The 13,954-nt window shown below is 57.2% G+C and overlaps 1 protein-coding gene across 2 annotated transcripts; it reads left to right on the top strand.

The window, feature by feature from the left end:
• The first annotated feature begins 1,127 nt into the window (after positions 1-1,127).
• PABPC1L (poly(A) binding protein cytoplasmic 1 like) lies at positions 1,128-13,064 on the top strand. Of its 2 annotated transcripts, XM_075438596.1 has the most exons (15): positions 1,128-1,320; positions 2,158-2,351; positions 2,875-2,990; positions 3,772-3,911; positions 4,705-4,799; positions 5,080-5,217; positions 5,748-5,843; positions 6,686-6,952; positions 7,523-7,613; positions 7,891-8,019; positions 9,902-10,032; positions 10,382-10,475; positions 11,328-11,458; positions 12,208-12,297; positions 12,887-13,064. In XM_075438596.1, the coding sequence occupies exons 1-14, from the start codon at positions 1,128-1,130 to the stop codon at positions 12,289-12,291; spliced, it is 1,899 nt and encodes a 632-aa protein (XP_075294711.1). In that variant the 3' UTR covers positions 12,292-12,297; positions 12,887-13,064. The 2 variants fall into 2 exon arrangements, with proteins under 2 accessions (XP_075294711.1, XP_075294712.1); XM_075438597.1 differs by lacking the exons at positions 12,208-12,297; positions 12,887-13,064 and adding an exon at positions 12,147-12,206 and having other exon boundaries at positions 7,894-8,019.
• Positions 13,065-13,954: the final 890 nt, after the last annotated feature.

Below are 13,954 nucleotides of genomic sequence, written 5' to 3'. Positions count from 1 at the left end.
GCAGCACGGGGCCGAGCACTGCTTTTCCCGCTCCGGGGGTCTCGTTGGCAAGCTGAGGCGTGGTTTTTCTGGGAAGGGCTGGCTAAAAAGCCACGTTTGCCTGGTTTGAGATGGAGGTTTGAGGAGCTACTGGAGAGGGTCCAGCGGAGGGCTACGAGGATGGTGAGGGGACTGGAGCATCTCTCCTAGGAGGAAAGGCTGAGGGAGCTCGGCTTGTTCAGCCTGAAGAAGAGAAGGCTGAGAAGGAACCTCATAAATACTCCTAAATATCTGCAGGGTGGGTGTCAGGAGGACGGGGCCAGACTCTTTCCAGTGGTGCCCAGTGACAGGACAAGGGGCAATGGGCACAAACTGAAGCACAGGAAGTTCCAGCTGAACATGAGGAAGAACTTCTTCCCTCTGAGGGTGATGGAGCCCTGGCACAGGCTGCCCAGGGAGGTTGTGGAGTCTCCTTCTCTGGAGATATTCAAGACCTGCCTGGACAAGGTCCTGTGCAGCCTGCTCTGGGTGACCCTGCTTCGGCAGGAGGGTTGGACTGGGTGACCCACAGAGGTCCCTTCCAACCCCTGCCATGCTGTGACTCTGTGAGGTGGTTGCTGGGAGCGTGGGCTGCAGCTGTGGTGGCTGCTGGTGGGAGCTCATCCCCTGGCAGGGCTTCTTTGCGCGTCGAAGCGAAGCCGCACTCCACATGCGCTCCGGCTGAGTGGCCAGCTGGAGGGAGCGGTTGAGGAGGAATTAAAATGAAAGTCTCTGATGGGGAAGGACTGTTCAATTTCCGAGGAATTAAATTCCATTTTACTTCTCTTGGGTTTTGAGTTTTGAAGGGCACAAATCGGACTGTGCGGTGTGTTGTGTCCCCCTGGCCCCTCCTTGGGTGCGCAAGGGCTGTGACGTGTGGATAAGCCCAGCTCAGCTTTTGCACCAGCACTGAAATGTCCCCGAAAAATCTGGGAACTGCAGCATTCTTGGGGCATTCCTGGTCCTGTTGCTGCTGGTGGGAAGGGCATGGCTCGCTGCTGCCGTGCAGCCAGGCCTGGTGTGGGTCCACACTTGCTGCCTGTGATCTGAAACCCACAGTCTGCAGCCCTGGGTCTGTCTTCTTCCACAGCTGAGCTTTGTGGTTGACCATGAACGCCAGCGGCCCTGGCTATCCGTTAGCCTCTCTCTACGTGGGGGACCTCCACCCGGACGTGACCGAAGCCATGCTCTATGAGAAGTTCTCGCCTGCTGGGCCCATCATGTCCATCCGAGTCTGTCGGGATGTTGCCACGCGCCGATCGCTGGGCTACGCCTACATAAACTTCCAGCAGCCCGTGGATGGTGAGCTCCCTGCAACGCAGCCCCGAGGAGCTGCCTCGTGACAGGGGCGTGGGGTATGCGAGAGAAGGAAAGGCAGGCGGTGGGAAAAGGGGGGAGCAGTTGTTGAGTGGATGCCTCAGCTGTTATGACTTGGCAATATTCTGCTACTGGTGGGTTTTGGTTGTAACTAATCCCAGTCTGCTCTCGGACGGTGGCGCATCCCACTCCCATCTCTTCTTAGGGACTGGGAGAGGAGGCAGCACCTGGGCTTTGAGCTTGTGGGGGGAGGAAGGTGACTGGCAAGAGTTTCCTCCCTCCATGAGCTGATGGAGAAGGGCACCAAAACCCCTTCTGCCCTTCCCTGGGGCAGCCAGCTGCCTGCTGGCTCATGGCATGAAGTGAGGCCCATCTCCCGGCAGGCATCGCGGCGATAACGGCGCTGCATGGCATGGTACCCGGCGGGCGTTTCATGCTGGAGCGAGGCAGTGGTGATGGGAAGGTGTTGGGTTAGTTGCCCTGGAGACCAAAATCCTTACTGAGTAAATGAGTTGGGCATCTGCCAAACTGGAGCTTGCGGTGAAATGAATGATCCTGTGGGAGTCGGACATGCTTTGGAGAGGGGAAAAAAAAAAAAGGAAAAATAAGAAAATTGAGGAGGGAGTGGTGTGGCTGGAGGGGAGGGGAGCAGCCCCTGCCTGGCCCTGCTGCCCAGGGGAAGCAGAGCTGCCGGTCTCGTTTAGGTTAATGAGCTCCAGTCCAACGGTATCCCTGATCCTGGGTTGGTCGCAGCTGCTGTAAGATGTGAAGGGGATCTGTGTGTTACCCTCCCCTCTCCCCCTGTCTCGGCTTCTTTGCCAGCTGAGCGAGCCCTGGACACCATGAACTTCGAAGTGATCAAAGGCCGTCCCATCCGCATCATGTGGTCCCAGCGCGACCCCGGGCTCCGCAAGTCAGGGGTTGGAAACGTCTTCATCAAGAACCTGGATGACTCCATTGATAACAAAGCCCTGTACGACACGTTCTCTGCCTTCGGAAACATCCTGTCCTGCAAGGTATGCGCTCCCCTGGGCGCGGGAGGAGGGGGCTTGCTGCGGAGCTGCCCCGCGTTCCCAGCAGCGTGCTCCAGCCAGCTGAAATTCGCTTTCTTGTTCTGCTTCCTACAAAACTTCCTCTAAATTCCCACTTGCTTTGCAGCCCAAAGGCCCTGCTGTCTTTCTCCTGGGAATGGGGGTTTTTGCCCCTGCTCCCCTGACCCTGCACGGAGACGTTGTGTGTCGTCCTGTCCGAGCTCGGTGCATCAGTGGCACTCGGGTCTCGGTGAGCCACGAGCTCTGTGGCATCACGTAAAGCACTGAGAGTCTGGCCTTGGGCTTGCCCGGCTCCCTGACCCGCTGCCAGCACCCCAACACAACTTGGGGGGAGTGGGCTGTCGGGAAGGGTAAATGTCCCTGAAAAATGAGGGTGGGTTTTCCTGTGACTTACTCGTGTGCAAGCATGGAGAAAACCAGCGTCTGTCTGTTTTGTTTTTTTTTTTTTGCTTTGCTTTTTTTCCTCCTCCTCACTCTCTGTTTGTAGGTGGTTTGTGATGAAAATGGATCCCGTGGCTATGGCTTTGTTCACTTTGAGACTCACGAGGCAGCAGCGCGGGCCATCGAGACCATGAACGGGATGTTGCTCAACGACCGGAAGGTGTAAGCGCTGGAGAGGAGAGCGTCTCCTCGCTCTGCGCTTGGTCCTCCCTTGCCTTGGTGCACGCTCGGGAGCAAACGCCTGCCCTGCTCGGGTTCCCACCTCTTCCCCTTCTTCTGCTCTCTTCCTGTCCGTCCCCGCTGGGCACAGCAGCTCTGCTGCTCCCGGGGGCAGTGAGTCGCTGTGGTCAACGCTGGTGAAAGTGCAATGGTGGGTTGGAGCTGTTCCTGACGGTGGGGAAGGAGTCCAGCCCTGGGCTGTGTTTTGTTGCTGAGGTGGTGTAACAAGTGCCCACAAAGCAGGGCTGGTCCTTGGTCCTTGGTCTCGGCTGTCAGTGTCAGATAATCTGGGTAGGAAGAGGTTTTGTTGTCCTTCAGCTCTCTGCTTCCACTGCATCCCTTTATTCTCTCCATCCCCGTCTCCACAGAGGCAAGCGGCTGCCCGAAGGGCTTGGGGCTGCCTTGAGGGAAGAGAGCTGGCACTGGTGCCATCCCTTGGGGTCTTTTGGGGTCTCCTGGGGTGACACCCCCAGCATGGGGCTGTGCCCTGTGTTACCACACTCCCCGTTTTGGTGGTACCAAGTGGGGTCTGGGCGGGGGAACCGCAGAGTGGGACATGCTGAAGTTGCTGAATGTGAAGCAGATTGTGGGTTTACAGGTGAGCAGAGCGTGGCCTGAGGTGACGGGGTCTCTCCTGGCCTCTACCGAGACAGAGGTTCCTGTGTCCATCTTCCCTCTGTGGAGGATGTGGAGGGTTTCAGGTCCCTCGCCTTGCTTCCCGCAGGTTTGTTGGGCACTTCAAGTCCCGCAAAGAGCGCGAGGCCGAGTTTGGGGCTCGGGCAATGGAGTTCACCAACGTCTACATCAAAAACTTTGGGGATGACATGGATGACGACAGACTGCGGGAAATATTCTCCAAGTTTGGTGAGTGCAGTTGTTGAAGTGAAATATCCTCGTGTCTGATAAACTGGAGTTAGTGTGACTGCAGAGAAAGCCGGGGAGAGTACTTGACTGAAATACCGAGCCCCTCTCTCGACGGGATCAGACTTCCTTAAGCAGCACGTCACCAAAGGGCTGCAGTGGCTTAAGTAGTCAGGATTACCCTGCAGGGATGGAGGATAACTTGTTTTGGGTGCTCTCCAGGAGAAAAGAGTGTTTTACTTTCTTGGGTAACAAAAGTGGGGTTTTTTGTTTTGTTAGTTTTTGAAATTTTCTTGAAACCAGGGTGGTGTCTGGTTGTAGGAGCCCCAGGAATAAGAGATGCTAAGTCTGAATTTAAAGCAGAAAGGGCTTTTCAGGGTAGTCCGTTACTGGGGGATGTCTCTTGCAACAGGGTTTAGTGTTGTGCCAACGCATGGACCGTAGTGCCCGTGCTTGGCCAGCGCCAGCTCAAGTGACTTGTGAATACCCTGCATGCACGCCCAGTGTGTGCATTCACGTGTGATGGTGGTGAGAACTTCTGGCCAAAGGAGCTGAGTGCCCTGGCTGGAGGAACCAAAAGCCAAGAGCAATGAGAGCAGCATCGCGGGTGGGAGGGATCGCCCTCACCGACACGCGCAGCCCCCGTTCCTGCCTCGCAGCGCGGGTCCCGCTGTCTGCCCGCCCGCCTGGCTCTGCTGCACTGCCACGGCTGTCCGCTGTCCTCGCTGGACTCTTGGTGGCTCCCGAGCATGGTGAAGATCCTTCTTCAGACGCATACTTCCCTTTCCTCTTGCAGGGAAAACGCTCAGTGTCAAAGTCATGATGGACAGCACTGGCCGCTCGAAGGGCTTTGGGTTTGTCAACTTTGAGAAGCATGAAGAAGCCCAGAAGGCAAGAGGCTCCTGGTTGCCTGTCTACTGTCTCAGCCCCAGGCTTGTCCCCTGCCGATGCTTCCATCTCCCCTTAGCACAGGGAACCTCCCCGGCTTCGTGCTGGCCCTGGCAGGGCTGCCAGGACGGGCAGGACCTGGCGAAGGGGAGCAGAGCTGCTGCCCTGCCCTCTCCCAGGGAGGTCTCTGCTCGTGGTGGGGCTGGACCGGGGTGGTGGATGAAGAACAGGGCTGTGGCCGTCAGCTGCCTGCTGTGCTCAGAGCCCTTCCCTCCGCTGGCAGGCGGTGGCCGACATGAACGGGAAGGAGATCAACGGGCGGCTGGTGTACGTGGGCCGGGCCCAGAAGCGGCTGGAGCGCCAGAGCGAGCTGAAGCGGAAGTTCGAGCAGATCAAGCAGGAGCGAGTGAGCAGGTACCAGGTAAGGGGAGAGTGGGATGCTCCGTCCTGCAGGGCCACACTGGGGACGTGCTCCCCCGGGTATCCAGGGGACAGCGCAGGGCTCTCCGGAGCAGGTCAGCGTGCTGGGTCCCTTCTGCAATTAAAAAAGATGCGCACAGGGGTCCGGTCACTGCCTGGTAGTGTCCTGGGAAGCAGTATCAGGAACAAGGAGAGAGATCCAAGCCCAGGGTGATGCTGGCAGGTGAACAAACAGATCTGCTCTTTTCCAGAAATTAAAATATTAGTCTGGAAGTGAGGGAGCTTCCTGAGGTCTTGGAGCAGCTTCATAGCGATGCTCTGGGCACCCTCTTCTCTTGGGGTGTCTCGCTGGTGAGTGGAGCACACGCATGGTCCTGGCTGTTCTACACTGGTGTTATGACAGCTCCGGAGATGTGTTTGTGGGATGTCCCACTCTCGGGCTGAGCTGTGTGTGAAACATCCATCCAGCTTGAAAAGCTGCTGTGAGCTTTGGGAGCCTGGAGGCCAAGCTGCTTTTCTGCCTGTTTGTAGGGGGTCAACCTGTATGTGAAGAACCTGGATGATGGGATAGATGACGAGAGGCTGCGGAAGGAGTTCTCTCCCTACGGCACCATCACCAGCGCCAAGGTGAGGGACCGGGGCTGTCGCTGGGGCTCCCGGGCTCGGCTGGCCGGTGCGTTCAGCCCTGGGAAGTGCATCAGGATTATCATCCTGTTACGGTTCCCTGCTGATGGCTTGTTGCAAGCCAAGTGTGAAGGACATGCCACTTCCACCCCATGCTGTCCTGAGGAGCTTGTTGATGGTGTGGAATGGGACCTTAAAGCCACATCATTCTGGGTATTGCACAGCTGCTCTGTGGTTTGGGACCGATGTGTCACTGATACAAATGTAAATGACCCAAAAGCCACCTCACTGTGGGGAGAGCGGGGCTTTCCTGGCTCACAGGCTGGCGTTTTGCCCCTTGGAAAACCGTACAAGTGTCAGTCTTGCCACCAAGGCTGGTGTCAAGCTTCTCTTGAAGGCCGTGCATACGGGTGCAGAGGGTTGGTCTGGCTTTAAGGTCACCTGCCACAGACAGACGCCGCATGGCCCTTGGGCAGGGCACGGTGTCCTGCTGATCCCCAGCCCTTGCTGGCTTCTGCAGCGTTGAGCACCAGCGCGTTGCTGGTCCGTGGGCTCTGTGGGGCTGGGGCACCGACCCCCTGGGAGATCACGGGGCTGCAGACCTTGGGCTTGCCCAGACCCTGCCATCTTCATTTCCCAAGCCTACTGGTTTTGCCCAAGCAAATCCTCCCCTTCCCTGGAGAAATGTCTCCTTGGAGCCCCCCGGGCACAGCCCCATCCGTCCCAGCCTGGGTGTGGGGGCTGCAATGGGGTGCCTGCAGGTCCCACATGGCCCCCCACCCCACTGTGCTTTGGGTGCTGTGGCGATCTGTGCACTTAGCTGTCTTGTTCTAATCCAATTTTAGGTGATGACAGAGGGTGGCCACAGCAAAGGGTTTGGGTTTGTATGTTTTTCCTCCCCAGAAGAGGCTACCAAGGCCGTGACGGAGATGAACGGGCGGATCGTCAGCACCAAGCCTCTCTACGTCGCGCTCGCTCAAAGGAAAGAAGAGCGGAAAGCAATCCTCACCAACCAGTACATGCAGAGATTAGCCACCATGAGGGCCCTGCCTGGCCCTCTCCTGGGCTCCTTCCAGCCCCCCCCGGGGTACTTCCTCCCCCCCATCCCTCAGGTGAGTCCCCGCTCGCAGATGGCAGCCTCCCGTGGGGACCCGAGCTGGCTGGGGCTGGAGGAGGGGGTGGCAGTTGGGCTGAGGAGCGAACCCTGGTTTGTGCAGACCTGGGTGTGCGCTGCCGTGGGGTCAGTGGTACCGGTGGGGTCAGTGGTACCGGTGGGGTCAGTGCTGGGCTTCCATGTAAGCAGCAGGGCTTGCCAAAGCGCTGGCGGGGTGCGGGTGGTTCAGGCAATGGGCTGGGGTTTTAGTAGCCACCGACCACTCCTCAGAGGAGGGGACCAAGGATGAGTTTGGTGGCAGAGTGCAAGTGTGGAGAACAAGTCCCCTGATGAAAGGAGGGGGGGAGAGAAGGGCTGCAGAGGCACAAAAGCTTGTGGGGAGAAGTGTTGCTGCTGGAGGACATGCAGGCAGGAGGACTGGAGGCTGATCTTTAAAGTGCTCTGGCACGCTGGAGTGTGGCTTTGGCTCGCTTGTCTGCGTGCGGCGGCCGCCGAGATGCTGCGGGTTAGATCTGACTCGGCTCAGCTCCCAAGTCACCTTGCATGATGTGTTCTCCTCCTTTCCTAGCCACAAACCAGAGCTACCTTCTACAGCCCCAGCCCAGTTGTCCCAGTCCGCCCTGCCACTCGCTGGAGTGCGCAGCCCTCCCGGCCTCCCCGTGAGTCCGCCTGCCTCTCCCTGGGGCGTCGTGGTGAGGGTCTGGGGGTCTCTAAAAGCAGCACAAAGCCTGTGACCACGGGGGGCTGCTGTCTGGGGAAGTGTGCGGGGGTTTGGTGCAGGGGTCACGGTGATGGGCACCGGGAGATGAGGCATTAGGGTTGACCCCAGAGGTGAGGTGCTCCCGAGATTTCCCCGGCTGTGGTCACTCCCCCTCCACATCTCCTCCTGTGCCTTTGCTACTGAGAAGGTTCATTAATGGTGCTCCATTTCCTCAGCAGCGTACCCTGCAGCTACCCCTGTGCTGAGGGCCGCCGTGCCGCCCCGGCGCCTGCTCTCCAACATCAGCACCATGAGACAGGCCTCCACGCAGGTGCCCCGCGTGCACCCCCAGGCCCAGAGAGTGGGTGAGTGGGTGAAGGACCCGCCTCGGACATCGCCGTCGCGGCCACGCGTGGGCGAGGGTGCTTGCTGCAAGCTTGGGTCTGCCCCGACCACAGTTTGTGGGATTGCTCGTGGAGGAGTCCAGATGGTGCCCTTGGATGTGGTGGGAGTGGAGCAGTGTCTGTAGTGAAGGAGTGTGTGAATCTGGGGGAAGGTTGTGGTCTTTCAGGTAATGGGGTAGGTCTCCGATACGCAGTTTGGCCTTGTTGGCCACTGGTCCTTGAAGATATTAAAGATGGTGGTGATGATGATGATGATCCTGGGCTGCATCAAGAGAAGCATGGCCAGCAGGTCGAGGGAGGTGATTGTGCCCCTTTACTCTGCTCTTGTGAGGCCCCACCTGGAGTCCTGTGTCCAGCTCTGGAGCCCCCAACAGAAGAAGGACATGGATGTGTTGGAGCAGGTCCAGAGGAGGGCCATGAAGATGACCAGAGGGCTGGAGCACCTCTCCTATGAGGACAGGCTGAGGGAGTTGGGGCTGTTCAGTCTGGAGAAGAGAAGGCTGCGGGGTGACCTTAGAGCAGCCTGCCAGTGCCTGAAGGGGCCTGCAGGAGGGATGGAGAGGGGCTTTTCACAAGGGTGTGTAGTGACAGGACAAGGGGCAATGGCTCTAAACTAAAAGAGGGCAGATTTAGATTAGATATTAGGAAGAAATTCTTCACCATGAGGGGGGTGAGGCCCTGGCCCAGGTTGCCCAGAGAAGCTGTGGCTGTCCCCTGTCTGGAAGTGTTCAAGGCCAGGCTGGATGGAGCTCTGAGCACCCTGGTCTAGTGGAAGATGTCCCTGCTCATGGCAGGGTAGTTGGAACCAGATGATCTTTAAGGTCCCTTCCAACCCCTTACCATTCTACGATGAAGCCACGGCACCCTAGGCTTAGTGCTCAGACTGCGGTGGAGGCTGGGAAAGAACCTCTTGGGCAGAAGAGGCTCTCATGGCTCTAGCCGAACTGCTGCCAAGGCCAAGCCTCCAGTGAAACGTGTTCATGTTAGGGGTGTTTGGAGCTACCACCAAAGAACCAGACCTTGCTGGCCTTGCCATGCCTGGCTGTGCTGGGGCTGTCCCAGTGTCCTCTCCGGCATGATGTGGCTGTGCTCCTGCAGGGCTGGTGACAGAGCTGCTGTCCTGCACGCGGTGCCCAGGGCACTCCTCACCCCGAGAGTGCTTCAACCCCGTGTCTGTCCTGTCACCCCTCTGCCTCTCAGGTGGGTGAGGAAGAGGAGGATGCCCACTGGGGCTTGCAGAGTAGCCCCCTCTGATGCTCCTCCATGGGTGGGCTTTGAGGAGAGGCAGAAGTAGCCCAGGGTGGAAGTTGCTCACCTGGTGAGTGGGTGAAGGTCTGGAGGAGGTCTGAGGGTCTACAGCCCTCTTGGCTTCATGTGATTTAGCCCAAGGTGGTCTTTGGTGTTGAGTGTCTTATCACTGAAATGAGCAGGAGGGCCAGGAGGGCTGTCCTTGGTTTGTCCCCTCTACTTTTAACCCTGTCCTCTCGTTCCTCTGCCCTTGCCTCGCTGCAGGAGGGGAGCTGGGGGCAGCAGCTCTTGCAGTCCCCCCTCCTCGGTGCTGTGCCCATCCTCCAGCTGCTGATGCAGACAGGCGTTTCTGGAGGAGAAGGTGCCTTTGCCAGCTCTCCTGCCCTCTGCAGAGAATCGGAGCAGCCCAGTGGGTGGGATGGCAGTCCTGCCTGTCCTGGGGAAGCTGCCTTGCACCCAGGGGCCACTTTGAGCGTGGTGGGGGGATTTTTTTGGGCCTTCTGGCTGAGCACGCTGCCCTTCTGGCTTCGTCCTCCCTGGTGCAGCAGTGCATTTAACAGGCATCTCCTTACAAATGTTCCCATCCCCGTTGCAGCCAACATCGGGACGCAGACGGTCAGCAGCCGGGTGCCCTCCTCGCCCAGCCTGCCGCGGGGTGCCCCGCAGTACAAGTACTCCTCGGCCGTCAGGAACATCCAGCCGATGGGGCACGTGGTGGCCCCGCAGGTAACAGCTCTGTGAGCTCCCGGCTGCGGCGTGGCCGCCGCAACCTGCACCAGCGCTGGTCCCGCTCTGGGCTAACACGGCTGCTGGCCCTGGGCAGCCCCGGAGCTCTTTTGGACTGGGGACCTTTCCCGGGGGCTGCTGGGGTAACTGGGGCTATGGATCCAGTCACACAGCCGTGATGGCTGGCTCTGGCTTTGCTGGAAGCCAGCGTTTGGATACAAGCAGGCAATGCCAGAGTCTGCGTTGGCAGCTTGGGAGGGTCCCCACTGGGCTTGGGGACGAGGTAGCTCGTGCATCGCTTCGGGCATGTCTGATTGCTCTTCTGTGTTTGCCTTTTTTTTTCCTCCAGGTAGCAGAACCGGCTGTGCACGTCCAGGGACAGGAGCCGCTGACGGCATCCATGCTTGCAGCAGCCCCTCCTCAGGAACAGAAGCAAATGATAGGTGGGTGTCAGGGCTGCTCTGCTGGGGTGGGTCCAGCTGAGGGGCTGCGCGTGTCAGGGCGTGTGGGCTTGCATGCACCAGGCAAAACCTAGCTGCTAGGAGAAGCTGTAAGCCTCTGTGGGATTGCTCTGGCATTATGCTGCTGTAAAAGAAATAAACCCGGGCTGTGTTGGAAGGGTATGGAAGCAGCAAACCCACTCCCTGTCTCCATTTGCTGCCTGGCAGTGAGATGGTGTCTGGCGAAGCTCAGCAGGAGAGGCAGGGCTCCATCCTGCCCGTGCTGCCAGGCCAGATTGCCCTGAACTCTGAGCCATCCTGCGTCACTGCTCTCGGGTGCCGATGGGCAGCTCGGTGGCCATGGGAGCTGGGGTCAGCTCTGCCCAAGAGAGGGCTGGGAGCGGAGTAATGTGGGGAGGGAAGAGGGAGGCGTATGCACAGGGCTGAGGCGCTGTGGTGAAACTGTGCTGGGGAATCTGGCAGTGAAATAATCCATGAGCTGGAGGATGGGATGGCAGGAGAAGGGCAATTAGAATTGTTCCTGGCCAGACAAAGGTGGCTGTCCTCCCCCACACCAGTTTCCCTCCTGGGAAGCATGTCCTGTAGATAGGGCTAAGTCTCCCAGTGGTATGGGGGTGCTGCAGTGGGACTGGGAGTGTTTTGCCTGCAAACGGTGTTGCTGTGACGTGCTGGAGTAGGTTTGCCTGCAAGCAGTGATTTTTTTCCACCACCATCACCACCCTCATATCCCTTTCCAGTTGAAGGACAGAGCTGGGAGGGCAGGAGGGTTTGTAGTGGCTTTGAAAATGCTGGAGGTCTTGCATAGCAGTGATGTCGTCCTGGTGTCTGGAGCAGGTGAGCGCCTCTACCCTCTGATCCATGCGATGCATCCTTCGCTGGCCGGTAAGATCACCGGCATGCTGCTGGAGATAGACAACTCCGAGCTGCTGCTGCTCCTGGAGTCCCCCGACTCCCTGCGCTGCAAGGTAGGAGGCACTCGGTGCCCAAATCGCATCCCAAGGGGACAACTGCCTGCTGCTGGAAGGAAGGGTGGTCATGGCCCGGAAGGTGGGCCAAGGACATCGATAGCCATGGGAAGAGCAAGTAGCTGCTGTTTGTTGAAGTGAAAAATGAGCAGAAAGGGCCCCAGGTTAATGGCACCGCACCCAGCGCCTGCCCACCTTCAGCGAAAGGGCCAGGGTCTGAGGGTGGCTTGGAGGTGGCTGGGAAGTGAGAGGGGAAGAGAAGGGTGGGTGTTGCTGCCCAGAAGGAGAAGGGGAAATGCTCTTTCCTGAGATTAGAAACCAGATAAATGCTGCCTCTCCGAGGCATTTCTTCAGTTTCCTCCTTAATCCTGGTGAATATTTAGCTTTGGTTCCCATCCAAACAGCTGCAGTAAATTGACTGCACGTCCTTGTTGCTCCTTGGAGGCAGGATTCCCTTGTACCCTTTCATGGGCATTTTTGGAAGGAGCATGGGCAGCCCCATCTACAGAGAAGCTTGATTTCTCTCTGGACAGTTCTGACTCCTATAGAAAAGGAGAGATGCCCCAGCATCTTCCTAGGGAAGAGACAGAAGAGGTCTGTCAGCTGATCAGTATTATTGAAGTCTGTTACCTCTTGGAAGTGGGTCTGTGCGGAGGACAGGACCTGGAGTATTGCATTTCTTGCGCAGTGTGCTCCTGTGCTGGAGCAACTCAACTTCTTCCCCCCCTCCCTGTGCTCTCTGTTGTAAGATCGAGGAAGCGGTCGCTGTTCTCCAAGCGCACCAGGCTACCGAGTCCTCGCACAAGAGCAGCGCCGTGGCGTTCCTGCAGTGACCGCGGGTAGGTGCGGGGAGCTGCTGCAGGCGTCGGCACCCGCGTGGGGTGTGCAGGGGGGCCGGTGTCTGACTCTGAAACCAGGGATTGGGGCTCTTGTCCAGACCAAATACGGCTCAATGAGCAATGTATGTATCTTTGACTGTAATATTCCACTTCCTAAATTGCATCCTCCTCTTCCCAGCCTTAACTGTACCGCAGAGACATGGTTCTGTGTGGTATTCCTGTGTTCACAAGGACTGTGCAACCACGAAGGAAGATAGGAAACGACCTTGCTTTTCTGTAGGTCTAGTGGGGACCAGCACAACCTTTCCTGGGATTTCCCAGTGTTTTTTGCAGAACCTTGTCAGCAGATAGCCTGTACATTGTTGGTGGTTCTGTTGGCTTGAGCAGGAGAGCTGGCCCTGCTGCTGAGGCTGGGACAGCCCTAGCAGTTCAAGCTCCCACGTACCCCTTTGAAGATAATAGTTCCTTGACTTGTGTTCACAAGGGAACTGTATGTTAATCCAAGTTGAGATGAATTCTTGTCTGGATGAAACTGTTCCTTTAGCAATCGAAATTGCATATGTGGGTTCTTTGGGGTTTTTTTCTGTAGTCTTGAGGACTGAGAGTGAGCCCTGAGAACGTTGCCTTTGAAGAACAGCAGCAGCAACCCCACCGTGCTTTTGGAATCGTGCCTGTACAGTGACCCTGGCTTGTCTTCAATGCCCCGTCCTATTTTTTTGTGTGTATTGTAAACCTTGCAGAATTGCTTCCTCCTGCACCTGTAGAAAATCCCCACATTAATTCTCTTCTCGCTACTGAAAGCATATTGTGAAATGTAGTGTGGAACCCAGCCTGGTTCAGTTGCCCAGGAAATGACAAGTGCGGATGAATCATCATTTTTAGTGAATTTATTGGGTTCTGTAGTTTTATTTGTTCCTGTAGCTGACACTAATAAAGAACTGATGCTTCCACCCCCAAAGCATGGGTTAGTTCCCTTTGCAGAAAGACAGCCAATACTTTGTTTCATGCCGGTGGACCTGGGTCAGGCTGCTGTGATGAGCGTTTGTAGCTTGTGATGCTGGTGGGACGGCAGTCAGAGAGCTGACAGGGAGGGATGTGTACAATTAAATGAACGAGCTGCCAACCAGCAGGCTCTCCTGATCCTTTCTGACTCTCTAGGACAGCTTTAAGCAAATTTCACACCATCTACCTGAATTTTTTTTCCTTTCTAGCTAGCTGGTTTTAACTTCCTTTTCAAAGGCATCATCTTCCTGTGGTTCTCCTTTTGTAATGGACCCTGTATGCCTGCGGGAATACTGGCACCGAGGGTCTTCTGCTGGTCACCACACCGTGTGTGTCTGTGGTGTGCAGGACCCAGCTTTTGAGGTGTTGGGGAGCAGCTGTTAATCAGAAGCTGCTTCTCCAATATGTGTTCCTGACCAGTGGTTTCAAGGAGCCACTGATGGGTCTGAAGACATTTGTAACTGCACTGCATTCCGCTGGGATGCTCCCTGCTTGCAGGAGGAGCTAGGACCCATTATTGCTGTGTTCTGCTCTCTGGGCCTCTCCTAGAGCATGTCACTGTCATCATCCTGGCCTTAATGCTCTGCTCGTCCTAATTAGGGAAGGAATTTCAGTCCCTAGAGGCCCCTTGGTACTTGAGACTGGTGATGTATTG

The sequence above is a fragment of the Opisthocomus hoazin genome, chromosome 18, assembly GCF_030867145.1.
Source record: "Opisthocomus hoazin isolate bOpiHoa1 chromosome 18, bOpiHoa1.hap1, whole genome shotgun sequence".
In the NCBI taxonomy this organism is placed as follows: Eukaryota; Metazoa; Chordata; class Aves; order Opisthocomiformes; family Opisthocomidae; genus Opisthocomus; species Opisthocomus hoazin.
Note: the sequence above shows the minus strand (reverse complement) of the source record. Positions and strands in the feature narration are given on the sequence as shown.